Source organism: Podarcis gaigeae (assembly GCF_964106915.1).
Source record: "Podarcis gaigeae genome assembly, chromosome: 4".
NCBI classification, from domain to species: Eukaryota; Metazoa; Chordata; class Lepidosauria; order Squamata; family Lacertidae; genus Podarcis; species Podarcis gaigeae.
The window spans coordinates 74,020,088-74,034,126 of record NC_139677.1 but is presented as its reverse complement, the minus strand read 5'-3'; the positions used below and the strand labels follow the sequence as shown (position 1 = coordinate 74,034,126).

The 14,039-nt window shown below is 43.1% G+C and overlaps 1 protein-coding gene across 8 annotated transcripts in view; it reads left to right on the top strand.

The window, feature by feature from the left end:
• The first annotated feature begins 906 nt into the window (after positions 1-906).
• The window catches only part of DCBLD2 (discoidin, CUB and LCCL domain containing 2), a 46,615-nt gene continuing 33,482 nt past the window's right edge, over positions 907-14,039 (top strand). For 2 of the 8 annotated variants that reach the window (XR_014563591.1, XM_083736664.1), the window contains exon 1: positions 4,139-4,656. Coding sequence is in view for 4 of the 8 variants with exons in the window: in XM_083736664.1 (XP_083592790.1) it covers positions 4,551-4,656 (106 nt within the window). In the remaining 4 variants the exon portion in view is untranslated. Of the gene's footprint in view, positions 971-4,138; positions 8,511-8,704; positions 9,379-13,985; positions 14,023-14,039 lie in introns of those variants that run through there. The other 6 variants (XR_014563592.1, XM_083736659.1, XM_083736662.1 and 3 more) reach the window with 5 other exon arrangements.

Sequence of the window (14,039 nt, the reverse complement as noted above, 5' to 3'; positions counted from 1 at the left end):
GGCTCGGAAGCGGCCGGGTGGGAAGAGCTCTGAGGTAAAAGTGTGTGCGTGTAACAAAGCCCTGGTAACACGGTTGCTACCGCTGGCGCCGGCTGCTTGATAATGGCATGCTGCCCCTTGAAGCCGCTGGAGGGTGGGACGGTGGCAAAGGAACCCCTTCCACGCCAGCCCTTCCCCTCAGACCGGCTCTGTTCTCGCTGGAGCAGCTCCTCGACGGCCAATTGCCTCCACACCAGCCCTTACTATCCTCCCTTCCCCTCAGGCCAGCTCTGTGCTCGTGGGAGCAGCGCCTCCCTGGCTGGTTGCCTCCTTAGCACGTGCGCAGGTCCCATGCAGCAGCCTTGGCAACTTTAAAAGTTAGGGAAGCACCAAAAACACAGGCAACATATGCAAATAGAATTAGCAAGAAGAGAGGTCTGAATCACAACAGATTTTTGTACAAGGGAATCTCTGTGTAAATAGTGGTGGGTTAATCTTTAAAACAAGGGACGCAGGTGGCGCTGTGGGTTAAAGCCTCAGCACCTAGGACTTGCCGATCGAAAGGTCGGCGGTTCGAATCCCTGCGGCGGGGTGCGCTCCTGCTGCTCGGTCCCAGCGCCTGCCAACCTAGCAGTTCGAAAGCACCTCCGGGTGCAAGTAGATAAATAGGGACCGCTTACCAGCGGGAAGGTAAACGGCGTTTCCGTGTGCAGCTCTGGCTCGCCAGAGCAGCGATGTCACGCTGGCCACGTGACCCGGAAGTGTCTCCAGACAGCGCTGGCCCCTGGCCTCTTGAGTGAGATGGGCGCACAACCCCAGAGTCTGTCAAGACTGGCCCGTACGGGCAGGGGTACCTTTACCTTTTTAATCTTTAAAACAAAGCTCTCCAGCCAAACTTCCCCAAGTTTGAAAATAAACTTCAATGCAGAGAAATTCATATGCATGAGGAACAACAACATCAAAAATAACCCAGAAGAAATAAAGTATAGAAGTGAGGTATAGGTAATTTATATTATTACTGCTAGCACCTGTTGTGTGTCTGTTCTGGCTATTATTTTGAAACAGTGGTTTTTTTAAAGAATACAGTACATGAAAAAGAGCATGTTTCTGGCACCTCTTTAGTCCTGCCCCCAACAGTGTCTGAGGGTCAGTGAACTGGCCCCATTTAAAAAGTTTGAGGACCCCTGGGCTATGTGATTTGTTCTTTGAACAAGCTCCTACATTATTATATAGACACATTTCCAAGTGTGACTAGGTTCAGGAAGCATTGTGCCAGCTTGCTATTGCCAGCCTACTGATGGCACAGCTCCACCCTCCTCCAGGTTGTTGTTTTTTAAAAAATTACAGACATCTGGAGAGTGGGATGACACCTTGTGGGCTCAAATTTCAGCGGTGATCTGTGTGACGCCAAAATTCAGCACCCCTACCTCTTGCCTTCCATTTTACATCATAGTTGTGGCACCTCTAAGGCTCTGTGCCTAGTGCAATTGGCCATGTCCCCCTAAATCTGCCTCTGCTCCCTGTCTTTTAAAAGGTTGCCTTTTAAAGACTGCTACAGACGCTTGCAAATCTGTGATCACTCACTCTTCTTTTGATTTGCCAAGCACAAGTGTTAAGCCTTAGTGTCTTTTGTCACAGGACTGTGAAACAGACCAGGAGAAAATAGCTGCAGCTAGGATAATGGAACAAGTTGCCACAGAGAATTTTCACAATGTCAAAACTAGCAAGGACTTTAGCATGTTATCTCTCCTGGCTCCTACCAGCAAGAGGGATGCTTTTATTAGGTTGCTCTGGGGGTATATTGTTAGATGGTTTGGAGCTAAGCTAGGATGCAGATGAAACTGCAAAATTTTCATAAAGAGGATCAATTAACTGATTTGTTTCATGTTCAGAGTTAACTACTTACCATATCTGAGACTGGGAAAGTATTTAGAGAGGAATAGAATTGCATCTCACTACAATACGGAGCATGATTCTTTTATTTGGCATGTATCTACTGTTCATAAAATATTCCTTACTTTTTGCAATTTATGACACGTAGCACCTTTTTGTCTGTGTTTTGGACACACTAAATGCAGACAAGATTCTTTACAGGCGCACATTGTTTTAGGTTATAGAAGAGGATCTCTGTGACTAAAGTGGGTCCAATAAATTGAAATTATAAATTTTAAATTTAATATGTATTTGGCACCATGTAAGGGTAGCCAGTTGTGTAATCTCCAAACTACAGGTGTGGAGTTGATGCTTAGCAGTGAGTTTATAGTTGAGCTGAAATTTGAATTGGGGACATCCAGCCCCATAGCTTGTACTCTGAACCACTATGTCAGAGGTATCTTCCAGATGTTATATCAGCCCCAGTCAACATGGGCAATGATCAGAGGTGATGGAAGCTGCAGTCTGGAACATTCAGATGGTACCACATTAGCTATACCTTCGGCTATACCATTTCTTGTTCATTTTTCAAGACTGTCTGCCAGGAATAGAGCTTGAGAATATCAGATTTAGCCCACAAATGGAAAAAGTGGGGCGTGCTTAAAACAAACACACACAAAAAGCTTCACTAAATAGGTGAAAAGAAATTGTGTTGTTAATCCAGTCCAACTAAATACTTGCTTGGGGAAGAAAGATATCTTTAGATATATATGTGCAGACAGGAAGGAAGGAATAGATAAATTGTTTAAAATTGTGTGTCAGTCACATGGAGATCAAATAAATTTGCCATATAAAAACAGATCAAAGAAACTATTATGGTTATCTCATGTTGATCTGAGCACTTAAAAGAGAGATTCCTGCATGTGGAATTTCCACGCACTCAAGACAAATGCAAAAGCTAAATTTTGTTCAGAAGCTTCTAACTGCTTTTTAAATATTTTTGGTTTTGTGTTTCATAGCTACTTTATATAGTATGTATTTGCTTTAAACCAAATAGATTGCTCATGTTAACTATATGTTGCAACATATACCAGCTGCCCATAAGAACCCTAACGGCAGTGTCTCTTAAACAAGAACAGCTATGGCCTCTAAGAAGTTTATTGTAGCACAAGTCTGTAGCAACAGAACTAGACTCTAGTTAGAGCCTTTCAGGACAACAGTTTTATTGCGTGAGGAATGTACAGTCCTTATTCAGCTGTTGAGGGAAATCCAAATATTATTCTCCAAGTTGGTGCTTCCATTGAAGGAGAGTGAAAATCTGAAGCAGTTCTTTGGCTAATTATTTCATTGCAGCACTAATAAATTCTAAATAATTTGTTGATAGGAGACTGCAGCGTGTTCCACAGTTATTATATATCTAGGTTTGTCTGTTTTCAAGTTAAGCAGAATATATATGTGTGTGTGCCTTTTTTGCTAGAAAAATAGGTGCAGGTACTCACCATTAAATTGACTACACCTTGAAAGAAAGGGTTGGAGGATTGTAAAATACAGAAAACATGCAAAATTGAGCTAAAGAGCACGTGATCGCAATAACACTTTTAAGAAATGTCAATCTATACAATACTAGGCCGTGAACTGCAACTCACAAGGAAGCCCCTGTTGGAAATTCCCATTCCACCTTTAGTTACAGACATGGAACTGTTGCTTGTCGCATGTGTTTACATTCCAGCACAGTCTGTTGGGAACTTCCCCTTGTGTATATCTTTTGCTTTTTCACTGTCTCTCTGAGAAGGGAAACAACATGTTTTCTTTGTCCTGATTTATGCTTAATAAATCTTTAGCTGTTAGTATGCCTCACGCCTGTTCTGTTTGCGCAGTATGCTCTGCTAATATAGTGTGCTCAAGCTTTTGAAGTCTGAGTCGCTGATTTTGGTCGCACCAGAGATGGGGGGGGGGGGATCATCACGGCTGGAAGGGCATGATCCAGGTGGGGGCTAGCCAGCTGGCATCTTGACCCCGGAAGGATGCCGACAGCTCCAAAGCCCATTTCCACGCTCAGGGAACCTCGTCTGAGCAGAAACTGTTTTTGAGCACGTGTGAAGGGTGCCCTTCCATCACCTTGGAGTCAATTACCACTAACTTGGAGGATGTTCTCCCCCGCCCCCGAGGGGAACGACCTGCCCCCCCCTTCCATTTCAGCCATTCCCACAAGCTTCGCTCTAACGCCACCCGGGCACTAAGTCCACGAAGGCCTTTGGCCACAACGCGCCCCTTCGCCTCCAAGTAGCCCGAGGACTCTCTGTTGCTCTGTTTGTGTTTGCGCGCGCGCGCGTTTTCCCCTTCCCCCTCCTCCCAGCGGAGCAGCGAAGGAGGGCGCCTCAACTCCGGGAGGTGGGCGGGAAGGGGGGTTAAGCGGCCAGACGGGCTCCGCTGGGGGACTTTCGGCTGCCGGAGGCGGGGAAGGGGCGGCTGCAGCGGACCCGGAAGTGGTTGCGCCCATCGGGGGCGGTGGGAGCGCGCCGTGCGGGTTGGTGGGTGGGGGAAGGAGAGGAAGAGGAGGGGGCGGCGGCGGACGGAGGCTGGACGGATCCGCGCGGGGACGGTGCGCAAGCCGGGAGGAGGCGCGAAGGAGGCAAGGCGAGAGCAGCGCGGCTCGGGATGCATTCGGACTGCCGGCTGCTGCGCCCGAGACGCGGGGTATGGTGAGCAGCCCGGAGCGCCCGCTCCCCCGGGGGACCCGGCCGGCGCTGGCCTCCCTCCTCCTCCTCCTGTTGCTGCTCAGGCGGGACGCGGCGGCGCAGAAAGGTGCGTGCGGGAGCCCCGTCGGGAGGGGAGGGACCAGAGGAGCAGCCTTCCCGCCTTTCTTGCTTGGCGCCCTCCCAGAAGCCCGCCGGGGGGGGGGGGAGCGTCACCCTTCCTTGCCCCTCACTCTCTCAGGTGGCGTCGCGGGCATTGGGGAGGGAGGAGGCGTCTAGGTGGCCACCGGGCACCCCGCTTTTCCACGTCAGCGGGCTTTCTTCGCCGCCTCCCTGCCCTGAGGGGACTCTGCCCCCCGACAGCGGTCTTGGAAGCTCCCCTCCGAAGCAGGAGAAAAAGGCAGGGCTGCTGCTTGACCTTTTTAACAAGTGCTTAAAAGTGCATGAGAGCGAAAGGTCCACGGGGAAGCCCTCAGGCCCCTGCAAATGGGTCTTTCGTGTTCGTGCAGCTGCTTCTCAGCGGCCTGCACTCCTGGTTTCCAACTTTGCCAAAGGGGCATGCCGCCCCACGCGTGTAACCCACGCCACGCACGACGGGTTGGGGGCAGCGATGATAAAAAAGCTTCCCACCGACGCCACATGTGTGCGTGCAAAGTGCTTTGCGTCCATATGTTGCATGGTGCTGATATCTTCGTGCTGATATCTTCACCGAAATGAAGGAGTGATGTTTGAAATGTGACGATATCTGAAGTCTTTCCCCCGTGCTCGAACCAGCTTTCAGTTGTGTTGACTTGAGTGCTGCTCAGAGTATACAGATAGCATTTCCATTGCTAATCTCCGTAGGCCCCATTGGGGAGGGGGCAAGCCAAATAAGATATAAATTCCAAGAAGGCTCAAGACCCAGCCCTTCTCTTTTCAGAAAGTAAAAGGGGAATAGCCTGAGGAATTTTAAGGAGTGATACTTGAAATAACTCCCATTTTCCTCCAGCTTGACGTTTTGAGATTATTAAGTAACATAATGAAGAATAGGCAGTGTCTAAGAATGATTTAAAGCTGGTTTTTAATGTGTAGTGTCACTTTTGTAAAGCTTTCAGTAAAGAGGAGAGTGCAGGCATAGATTAACTAAAGATGATGAGTTTAGGATAGGAAATCCCTGAAACCTGTGTGTGCGCGCCGCTCTTTAGTGTTCTCTTTCAGTTGCATCTGACTGCATTTCTTGTTATTTACAGGACACAAATGAGAAAATAGAGAATGAAAGCTGAAACCTTGTTTCAAAACTGCCATATAATGTGCTAGATGAGGCATTACATTACTGTATATGGATATTGTAGGATTGTCATTTGAATCAGTTCTTTCTTTAGAATAAAAGGATGAAAGTTGGTCAGTTCATGAAGCTTCAAGCATTGTAGACTGCAAAACTAGTTAACAGAATTGATGTTAATTCATCTCCCAAGTAGAGCTTGTGGGTTGTGGTGGTGGGAGTTCCTATTAACATACTATTCTCCCTGAGAGAATACATTTGGAGAAAAGTACGCTGCACCTTTCGCTTTCTGACTGGGAAGTCTTAAGAAATGTTTATATGCTCCATTCAAGTAAAAAAAAACCACAAAATGATCATAAATTTTGCTGTGGTAAACATTGGCTCTGGTGTAGCCTATGGCACCCAAGGACAACTCCTAGGGTAGTTCTTCCCGTAAACAAATACATTCTGTCCTGTTGTGCGATTTGCACAATTTGCTTATGTGCAACGAATTAAATGTGCATACAGGTACGTACTTATTTATTTAAGGGTTTTTTCCTGAAATAATTTCTGATCACTTACTTTTCCCACTCCCTGAAAAAGGTAGCCATTTTGTAGAACGTTCTTGGAATATTCTCAGCCATTTTTTGTGGTTTCCACCATTCTTCTTTATGCCTACCAGTGTCCTGGAATGATGCTAGCTTGGGGGCATTATGGGAGCTGCAAAATGGTGGTCAGGCATTCGATACACTTGTTGATAGTGAGAGGCCTCATCTCCAAGAAACAGAGAAATAACCCTTGAGAATATTCAGAGAAAGGTAATCTTAATTTCTCCACCTGCAAGTAGAATGGAGAATTTTGAGAGACCATTTTTGCCCAGCTCTGCTTTTCAGCCAGTATTGTTTACAATGGAACTCTACAAAAGAATGCAACATATTAGGGAAATGTTCATGGCACTGTTGTGGGTCCCTGGAATAGTTCAGGTTTTTCAGGCTCTTTGTTCCAGAGGAAGTGGGAAGAAGGAGCTGCAGCTGGAATCAGGGCCTGGCTGGTGGTAAGATGCCAACCTACAGAAGCAGCTTTTTCATTCACCTGTAGTGCCTTCTCATTTGTGGCAGCTGGTGACTTAGGCAGCAGTCTACCTCTACCTACCTGGGAGTAAGCCCCATTAAATAAGACTTGCTTCTGAAAAGGCGTGATTAGGGTTGTGCTCTTAATTTTGGTTCCAATCTCTTCCCCACAATCTTAAACCCAAATTGATGAAAAACTTTTCTTGTTTTCCTGAAAAGGAGTTTTTGCAAGCTGACCCTAAGCTCATTGCTTGCAAGTAGATCCCACATTTTACTAATTCCCGAGAGAAAGTGCTAGAGGAAGAGGAGATAATGATTGTGATTTGACAAACCTAGTGTATGTTATGCAGTATAAATTTACAAAAAGGAAAATCTACCTTCTTTCTATTCAGTGTAATGAAATAGACAAAGCTATCAGTCTTTAATGAGTTTGAAAGCATTCATGAACCTTCTGTGAATCTTAACTCTGTAAGTACTTGCTACAGATTGCCTGGCAGATTTTGTGTATTCATATCCATATCTGTACTCAGCTGTCATGTGCATTCACATTTCTCATTAACAGACACTTCTAGAAAAGCTGTCTGTTAAAAGCTGGAAGCCAAACTGTTTCCTAAACTGTTATAAACAAACATTTAAAGAAAAATAATCACATTTGACAATGTGTGGCAGCTGAATATCAGAATGTGAATGTGCATCACAATACAAGATTGCCTTATTATTATGAGGCAACCCTTTGTGGAGGAAGGAAAGGTTGTAAATTTGATGTAATAAATGCATAAATAAAATTTCAAAGACCCGTCTTGCTTATAATTATGCAAGTTTGGGGTTGTTGTTGTTTTACTAATGGGTCTGAAATCCACATTTGAGATGCCATTTAATGTAGTTACAGCTATTTCTCAGTGTACTTCATGACTTGGAAAAAGCTAGTATAATTGCAGTCAAATTCCTCTATGGATCATAGTTGGAACGTCTTCTTTTGAATAGGCATTTAGCTATTGTGAGGATCTGAGGAGTACCTAGTTGTTAAATCTAATACTGACTTGCAAGAACAAAGCAGATACAAAACACGTGGCTTTAAAAATACTTGTGACAGATACACTGTGCAAAAAACTATGACAATGTGTATTATGGTTTTGCATTGACAGCATTGGTATATGCTTTGTATGTAGTCCATAATCCAGAGAACACTCAACGAGTCTTCTTAAACTTTATTTTAGTTTTTATTTTGTAATGCAACATTTCTACACATTTGGGACTTTTTTGTTTTGCTTTTAATGTGAAATATGTAATATTTCATATTTTTTGAATAATATGTCATTTAAAAAAAAAATCAGTGACTTGTTCTTGCTGCATTACACAATGACAGATATTTGAGTTTTGCCATGGAATTGGATTGTGATTGGGACATACGCTCTCTTTCCCCCACTATATCCAATTAAGTTTCCGAACTATTTTATGTTTAAAACAAAAAGGAGCCCAAAAAGGATCTCTCCAAGTTGGGAAAACTGGTAATAAAATGGCAAATTACTTAAGAAGTGTAAGGAGAAGTACACTGGAACAATTTTCTTCCTAATTTCACATATAAGTGAATGGGTTGTGAAATGGTGATGACGGATTAGGAGTGAGACCTTGGGTTAGTAGTGGATAGCTCAAGTGATGATTACAGATAGGTAGCCGTGTTGGTCTGCCATAGTCAAAACAAAAAAAATTCCTTCCAGTAGCACCTTAAAGACCAACTAAGTTAGTTCTTGGTATGAGCTTTTGTGTGCATGCACACTTCTTCAGATACACACTGAAGATATACACACAAGTGTATATGATACTTCTTCATATACACTTGTTTCAAGTGATGATGTTTAGTCAGTGTGTGGCAGCTGTGAAAAAGGCAAATTCCAGGGAATATTAGGACGGGTTGGAAACAAAACTGCCAGTACAGTGGTACCTTGGTTCTCAAACGCCTTGGAACCTTGATTGATTGTGTGACTACAGTACATTGTTTATTGCTTTCATTTTATGGATCAATGGTCTTGTTAGATAGTAAAATTCATGTTAAATTGCTGTTTTAGGGGTTGTTTTTAAAAGTCTGGAGCGGATTAATCCATTTTGCATTATTTTCTATGGGAAAGCGTGCCTTGGTTTTGGAACGCTTTGGTTTTGGAAAGGACTTGCAGAACGGATTAAGTTTGAGAACCAAGGTACCACTGTATCATAGTGCCATGATACAGTGTGACAGCACTTTAAATACTGTGTATGGTTCTGTTCACCTCAAAAAGGATAAAATCCATGATGGCTATGCTCTACCTCCAATAAGGTGGCAAGCCTCGTGTTATACCAGTTACTTGGAACTGCAAGTGGGAAGAATGCTGTTGCGTTTGGGTCCTGCTTGCAGATTTTCTATGGGCACCTGGATGCTGGACTTAGATCACCTTTAGGGCTTTCTTATGTTCTTCTGAATAGACACAGGTCTGCCACCTTTCCCCAATATTTCACCACAAGAGCACAGCTTTACTTGACATTTTTTGTAGATATAAGATTTATTTTTTTTAACTCCCATAAAGTTTTAATAGAGCATTTCCAGATCTAGTCTGATTCCATTTTTCAAAAACATCCTTTTTTTAAAAAAAAAAAGGTAATACAGATTCAGATTTGTTTCTGTTTATAATCACTTATTTAAATATGCTGGAAGCTTCCCTGAAGCGCATTCATAGACCATCATTGGTTCAACCCTATATTAACTCCAGGAACGTTCCAGTTTTTGTTGATGCAGAAGCTTTATGGGAAACTGCAAAATCTGTGCTCTATCCTTAGATATTGGTTAGAAGATCATCTGAAAAAAATAATAATCCACTTCGTGCATTTTTCTTCAGTCAATAGTAGTCTGGTTTGAACCCTTATGTAAGTTTGGGGAGCAGAGGATGCAAGCGTTCCACGGATTTCAAGCCAAGATCAGCCATTGTAAAACCAGATGGGTCTTGGCCATCTGTATTGCTCTTCAAAATATCCCGCAGCTATTGCTGCACTTGCATATCTTGGGGCGCCTCTTAATTCATGCCAGCTGATATGACAGATGGATACCAGATATTGGTTTAAACTTCAAACTGAACTTCTGAACTATCACCAGGGACAGGCCGAAATGCCTTTGCCAGGAAGGTGAAGCAGCTCTATATTGTGGGTGCATTCACTGGGGTGGTTTTCACCATAGTTTGCTGTGTAGATATGCCTCAGTGAACTTGAGGAATATACCAGGCCCCTTTCCCTCGCCCGCCCTGTTGGGCTATGGACTTCTGCAGTGCTTCCACTGGTGCTCACTGGATGAGTACCAAAGCAAAACTTGCCTTAGTTTTACATGCAGGCAAAGAATCCTGGTTGAAATAAAAGGCAAATGGTTAATTGCTAAACAAGTCAACTTCAAACCATGGATTTTACAAAGCTAGCTTGTTTAACTGTTGTCTGCACCCTACATTGGGCAGTATGCCTCTGCCATCTTGTCCCCTCCTAAATTGAAAATTATATAGAGTATCTGTCAAGTATCAACAATGAGATTTAAATCTTATTTTGCTAAAACTTTGATGTGTCTGGTTCAATATTTAAAGGGGTACTCAAGTAATGAATGGCAAGAAACATGATTCTGGTGACTAGCAAGGAAAGCCTCTAGCTTACCCTGCCACAGAAGTAGCACATTTTTAAAAATCAGCCAGCAATAAAGCAATAAATTATTCGTGTTATTATTACCCACCTTGCAGTAGCAGATTGCCAGGGGCATTGTAACAATTTAAAATTGAGAAATTAAAAATAGTTAAAACAAATTGCAATCACAGTAATATGCATTTTTCAAAATGCTGCCCGGGAGACCTAATATGGCACCAAAGCTAATATGGTACCAATCCAGTTTGGTTTTAATAAATGGTTGAAAGCAGAGTGTGTCCTAAGTTATGAGAAAAGCCTTCTGCTCCTTAGAATTTGATTGTCCTCAAGGAAGTTCAGAAACAGGAACTGATAACTTAATGTGTCGTGAGCCATAGGCTAAAACAGACAAGCTGCATAGTATATCTACAGTAATGTACACAGTAAATAAGCAAAACTATTGCCAGTGTTCAAAATATGGCCACGTGTATTACCCTAGCAACAAAAAATATTTTGTGAAAGGGTTTCTAATGCTTTGCCACCATTGCCGTGCAGCAAATAACATTTGCCCTGCAATCTTCTGGTCTGTTGTCTTCATTGGTTACAGTAAGATAGAGAAGAAGCTTTTTCTCCCACCTGTATGTGGGCAGTAATACCGTCTGCATGCTTGCTCATGGTGTGTTTCTAGTTGTTAGGATCCATATAACAGGCGCCTTGTTTTCAGGGATTGCACTGAGAGCACCTTTTCCTTATTTGGTAATGAGCACAAAGGGGATTTCAACTTTGAGTCACAGTGCAACTCGGTTCACTCTCAGTCAGCAAGGTATCCTCAATGGGAACTTTAAAGAATTTGTGTTTGCATTGCTATGTGGAAAAAAACACTAGTGAGTGTGCGTGAGAACTGTGGTACTCTGCAGTTTAAAACCGGCCAATAAATAACAGAAAAAAATTCATGATATTAGCAAATCCTGAATAATTTGTGGGAGAGTATTTTGCATCTTGTTGGAAGCTTGCTAGTTAAGAGCTCGCCATCTCTATGGCTGAATGTCTCTCCTAAAGACAGTGAGGTTTCTTTTCTGTAACTATCAATCAAGAGTGTAACTCACCTGGTCCAGCGTTCTGTTCTCATAGGGGCCAATTAGATGGCTGTGGGAAGCCTGCAAACAGGGCTTGATTGGAACAGGCTTGTGAGTCGCAGCTTCTGGAATACACAGGCATATTGACTCTGTCAGTGGAGGTAAAACACGCCAACACGGCTAAAAGGCACTATTAATCTCATCCTCTGTGAATTTGTCCAATCCTCTTATAAAGCCAGCCAAATTGGTTTTTACTACAATAGGTTGGTTGGCATTTAGAGATTTAGGATTGATGTGGAAGCATATGTCCAGCACTGCCTTATAGGGTCATATGTGAAACTTGTTCTTTAGTCTTTGCTAGCATCACGTTAAGGTTATGTTGTGTGATTAAGTGAGCAGTCATATTCACAAAGGCTAATTACAGTCAAGTAATCTTTTTCTATCTAGTGAGCTCTCTGGCATCAAAACGTTAACTTCTCAGATCAAACTATATTGGCATGAAATGCATAAGTTACTAGGAATGCAGACCCTTTTAATGAAATAATTCGTAGCAAATCATGTTTCTTTTCTTCTGCCTGTGCTGCTCCCTGCCAGCATGAACAACAAAACTATGCAGTGAAGCCATCTCAGAATAAATCAATCAATACAAGCATTTGGTTTTTCCCAAGAACGTTAAAGGGAGCCTTTTAAAGCACTGGCTAGCTTTCTTGTCAGAATACAGTCAATGGTATATTATGCTCTGATACTTGATAGATTATTTAGTCATGAGAGTTTAACGTTTCCATTGCCATGAAATTGACACAGGATTCTTTAAGGGTGGCGGATTCAACACTTGCTGATTCATGACATAAACATGACATAAACATCTTCTCAGCAAGTAGTTTGAACTGCAGAGAACTTCCTTTTGACAATTACAGTATATGCCGTATCTTTTACTATGTGAAGTGAATAGTATTTGGGAATAGGAGGATAGAGTATAGATACTGCATATGGAACTGTAAGTTTTCCAATGTGTTTCTTCAGCCCCACATTTGAGAGCATATGCAGAAGCCCAAATGTATGGAGGTTAAAAACAAAGGAACCCCATCTTTTTGGCAGGCAGTGTTCCTGAGCATGTCCCATAGGGTAATGTAAGCACTTTTCCATCTAGTCTTTCCAACTCATAACAGAGGTGTTTGGTAGCCATTCTGAAGCATTCCCCTTGCCCGGTCCTGCTTGAAACAGGTTGCTTTCAGGGGAAATGGTATAGCACTATGTTCTGGTTAAAGAAATAAAGTCAGCTGCAAAATATGCTCAGATAGCAACAAAATCCCGCAAAATAGACCATTACACAGATTACCGTATTTTTCGCTCTATAAGACGCACCAGACCACAAGACGCACCTAGTTTTTGGAGGAGGAAAACAAGAAAAAAAATATTCTGAATCTCAGAAGCCAGAACAGCAAGAGGGATTGCTGCGCAGTGAAAGCAGCAATCCCTCTTGCTGTTCTGGCTTCTGGGATAGCTGCGCAGCCTGCATTCACTCCATAAGACGCACACACATTTCCCCTTACTTTTTAGGAGGGAAAAAGTGAGTCTTATAGAGCAAAAAATACAGTAAATGTTTTCAGTTACATCTTGAAGCAAAAGAGAAAGAACATCTTAGCACCTGCCCCCACCCCGCCTCCCAAAAAGAATCTGGATGCGGGGAAAAAATCCAAGGGTCATGGCTACAAAACCCTGCCTGGGTCTTTGCCAATCTAAACTCTAAAGAAGAGGAACCCCAAGCAGTACTCCATATAAAAAATCTTGTATGCGGAAAGACATTCCCTCAGCTTAGCTGAGTCCAGGCAATATAAAAGGGTCACCGGCGTTCATTGCATTTTTTAGTGGAGGACTAAAAGGAACGCGACAACCTCTTGTTTCGTAAGGATGCCTTTTATAATCTCTTCCACAACCCCCCTGCCTCCCTCTGCAGGCCCCAACCAGTCAGATGTCTGATATGTGGTTGTTTAAATTTCCACATTAATTTTGTTGACGTTCAAGAGTAAAAGACTCTGAAAGCGGCTCAGGGAAACACAGCAACTGGATTGCCTCGGGTTCCCCTGGTTTGGTTCCTGTCCCAACTTAAGCACTAAGCAGTTTATGAAACATTTAAACAAACAAATAAAGGCAGGCTGGACCTATTTAAAACAAGCTCATCCATGATATGTCTAGCCAGCTGATTACTGCTAGTTGATCTTCATGAGTGACCATTATTAACCCAACTCTGGATCAAAAAGGTTTCACTGGGTGTTGCTGCCATCTCTGCTATAGGGATAGACCTTCAAATGGTTTCTTTGTCCTGTTCAATGGGATTCAGCATGGTTTGTCACCCACTTGTAGTTTAACTGACTTACCAACCGCTTAATTGACTAGAAATCCCACCAGACAGCTGGCAGAGGGCATTTTTCCAGACCCACATATGCAGTACCAGATTCATTGTGGTGAGTCTTAGAGCCCT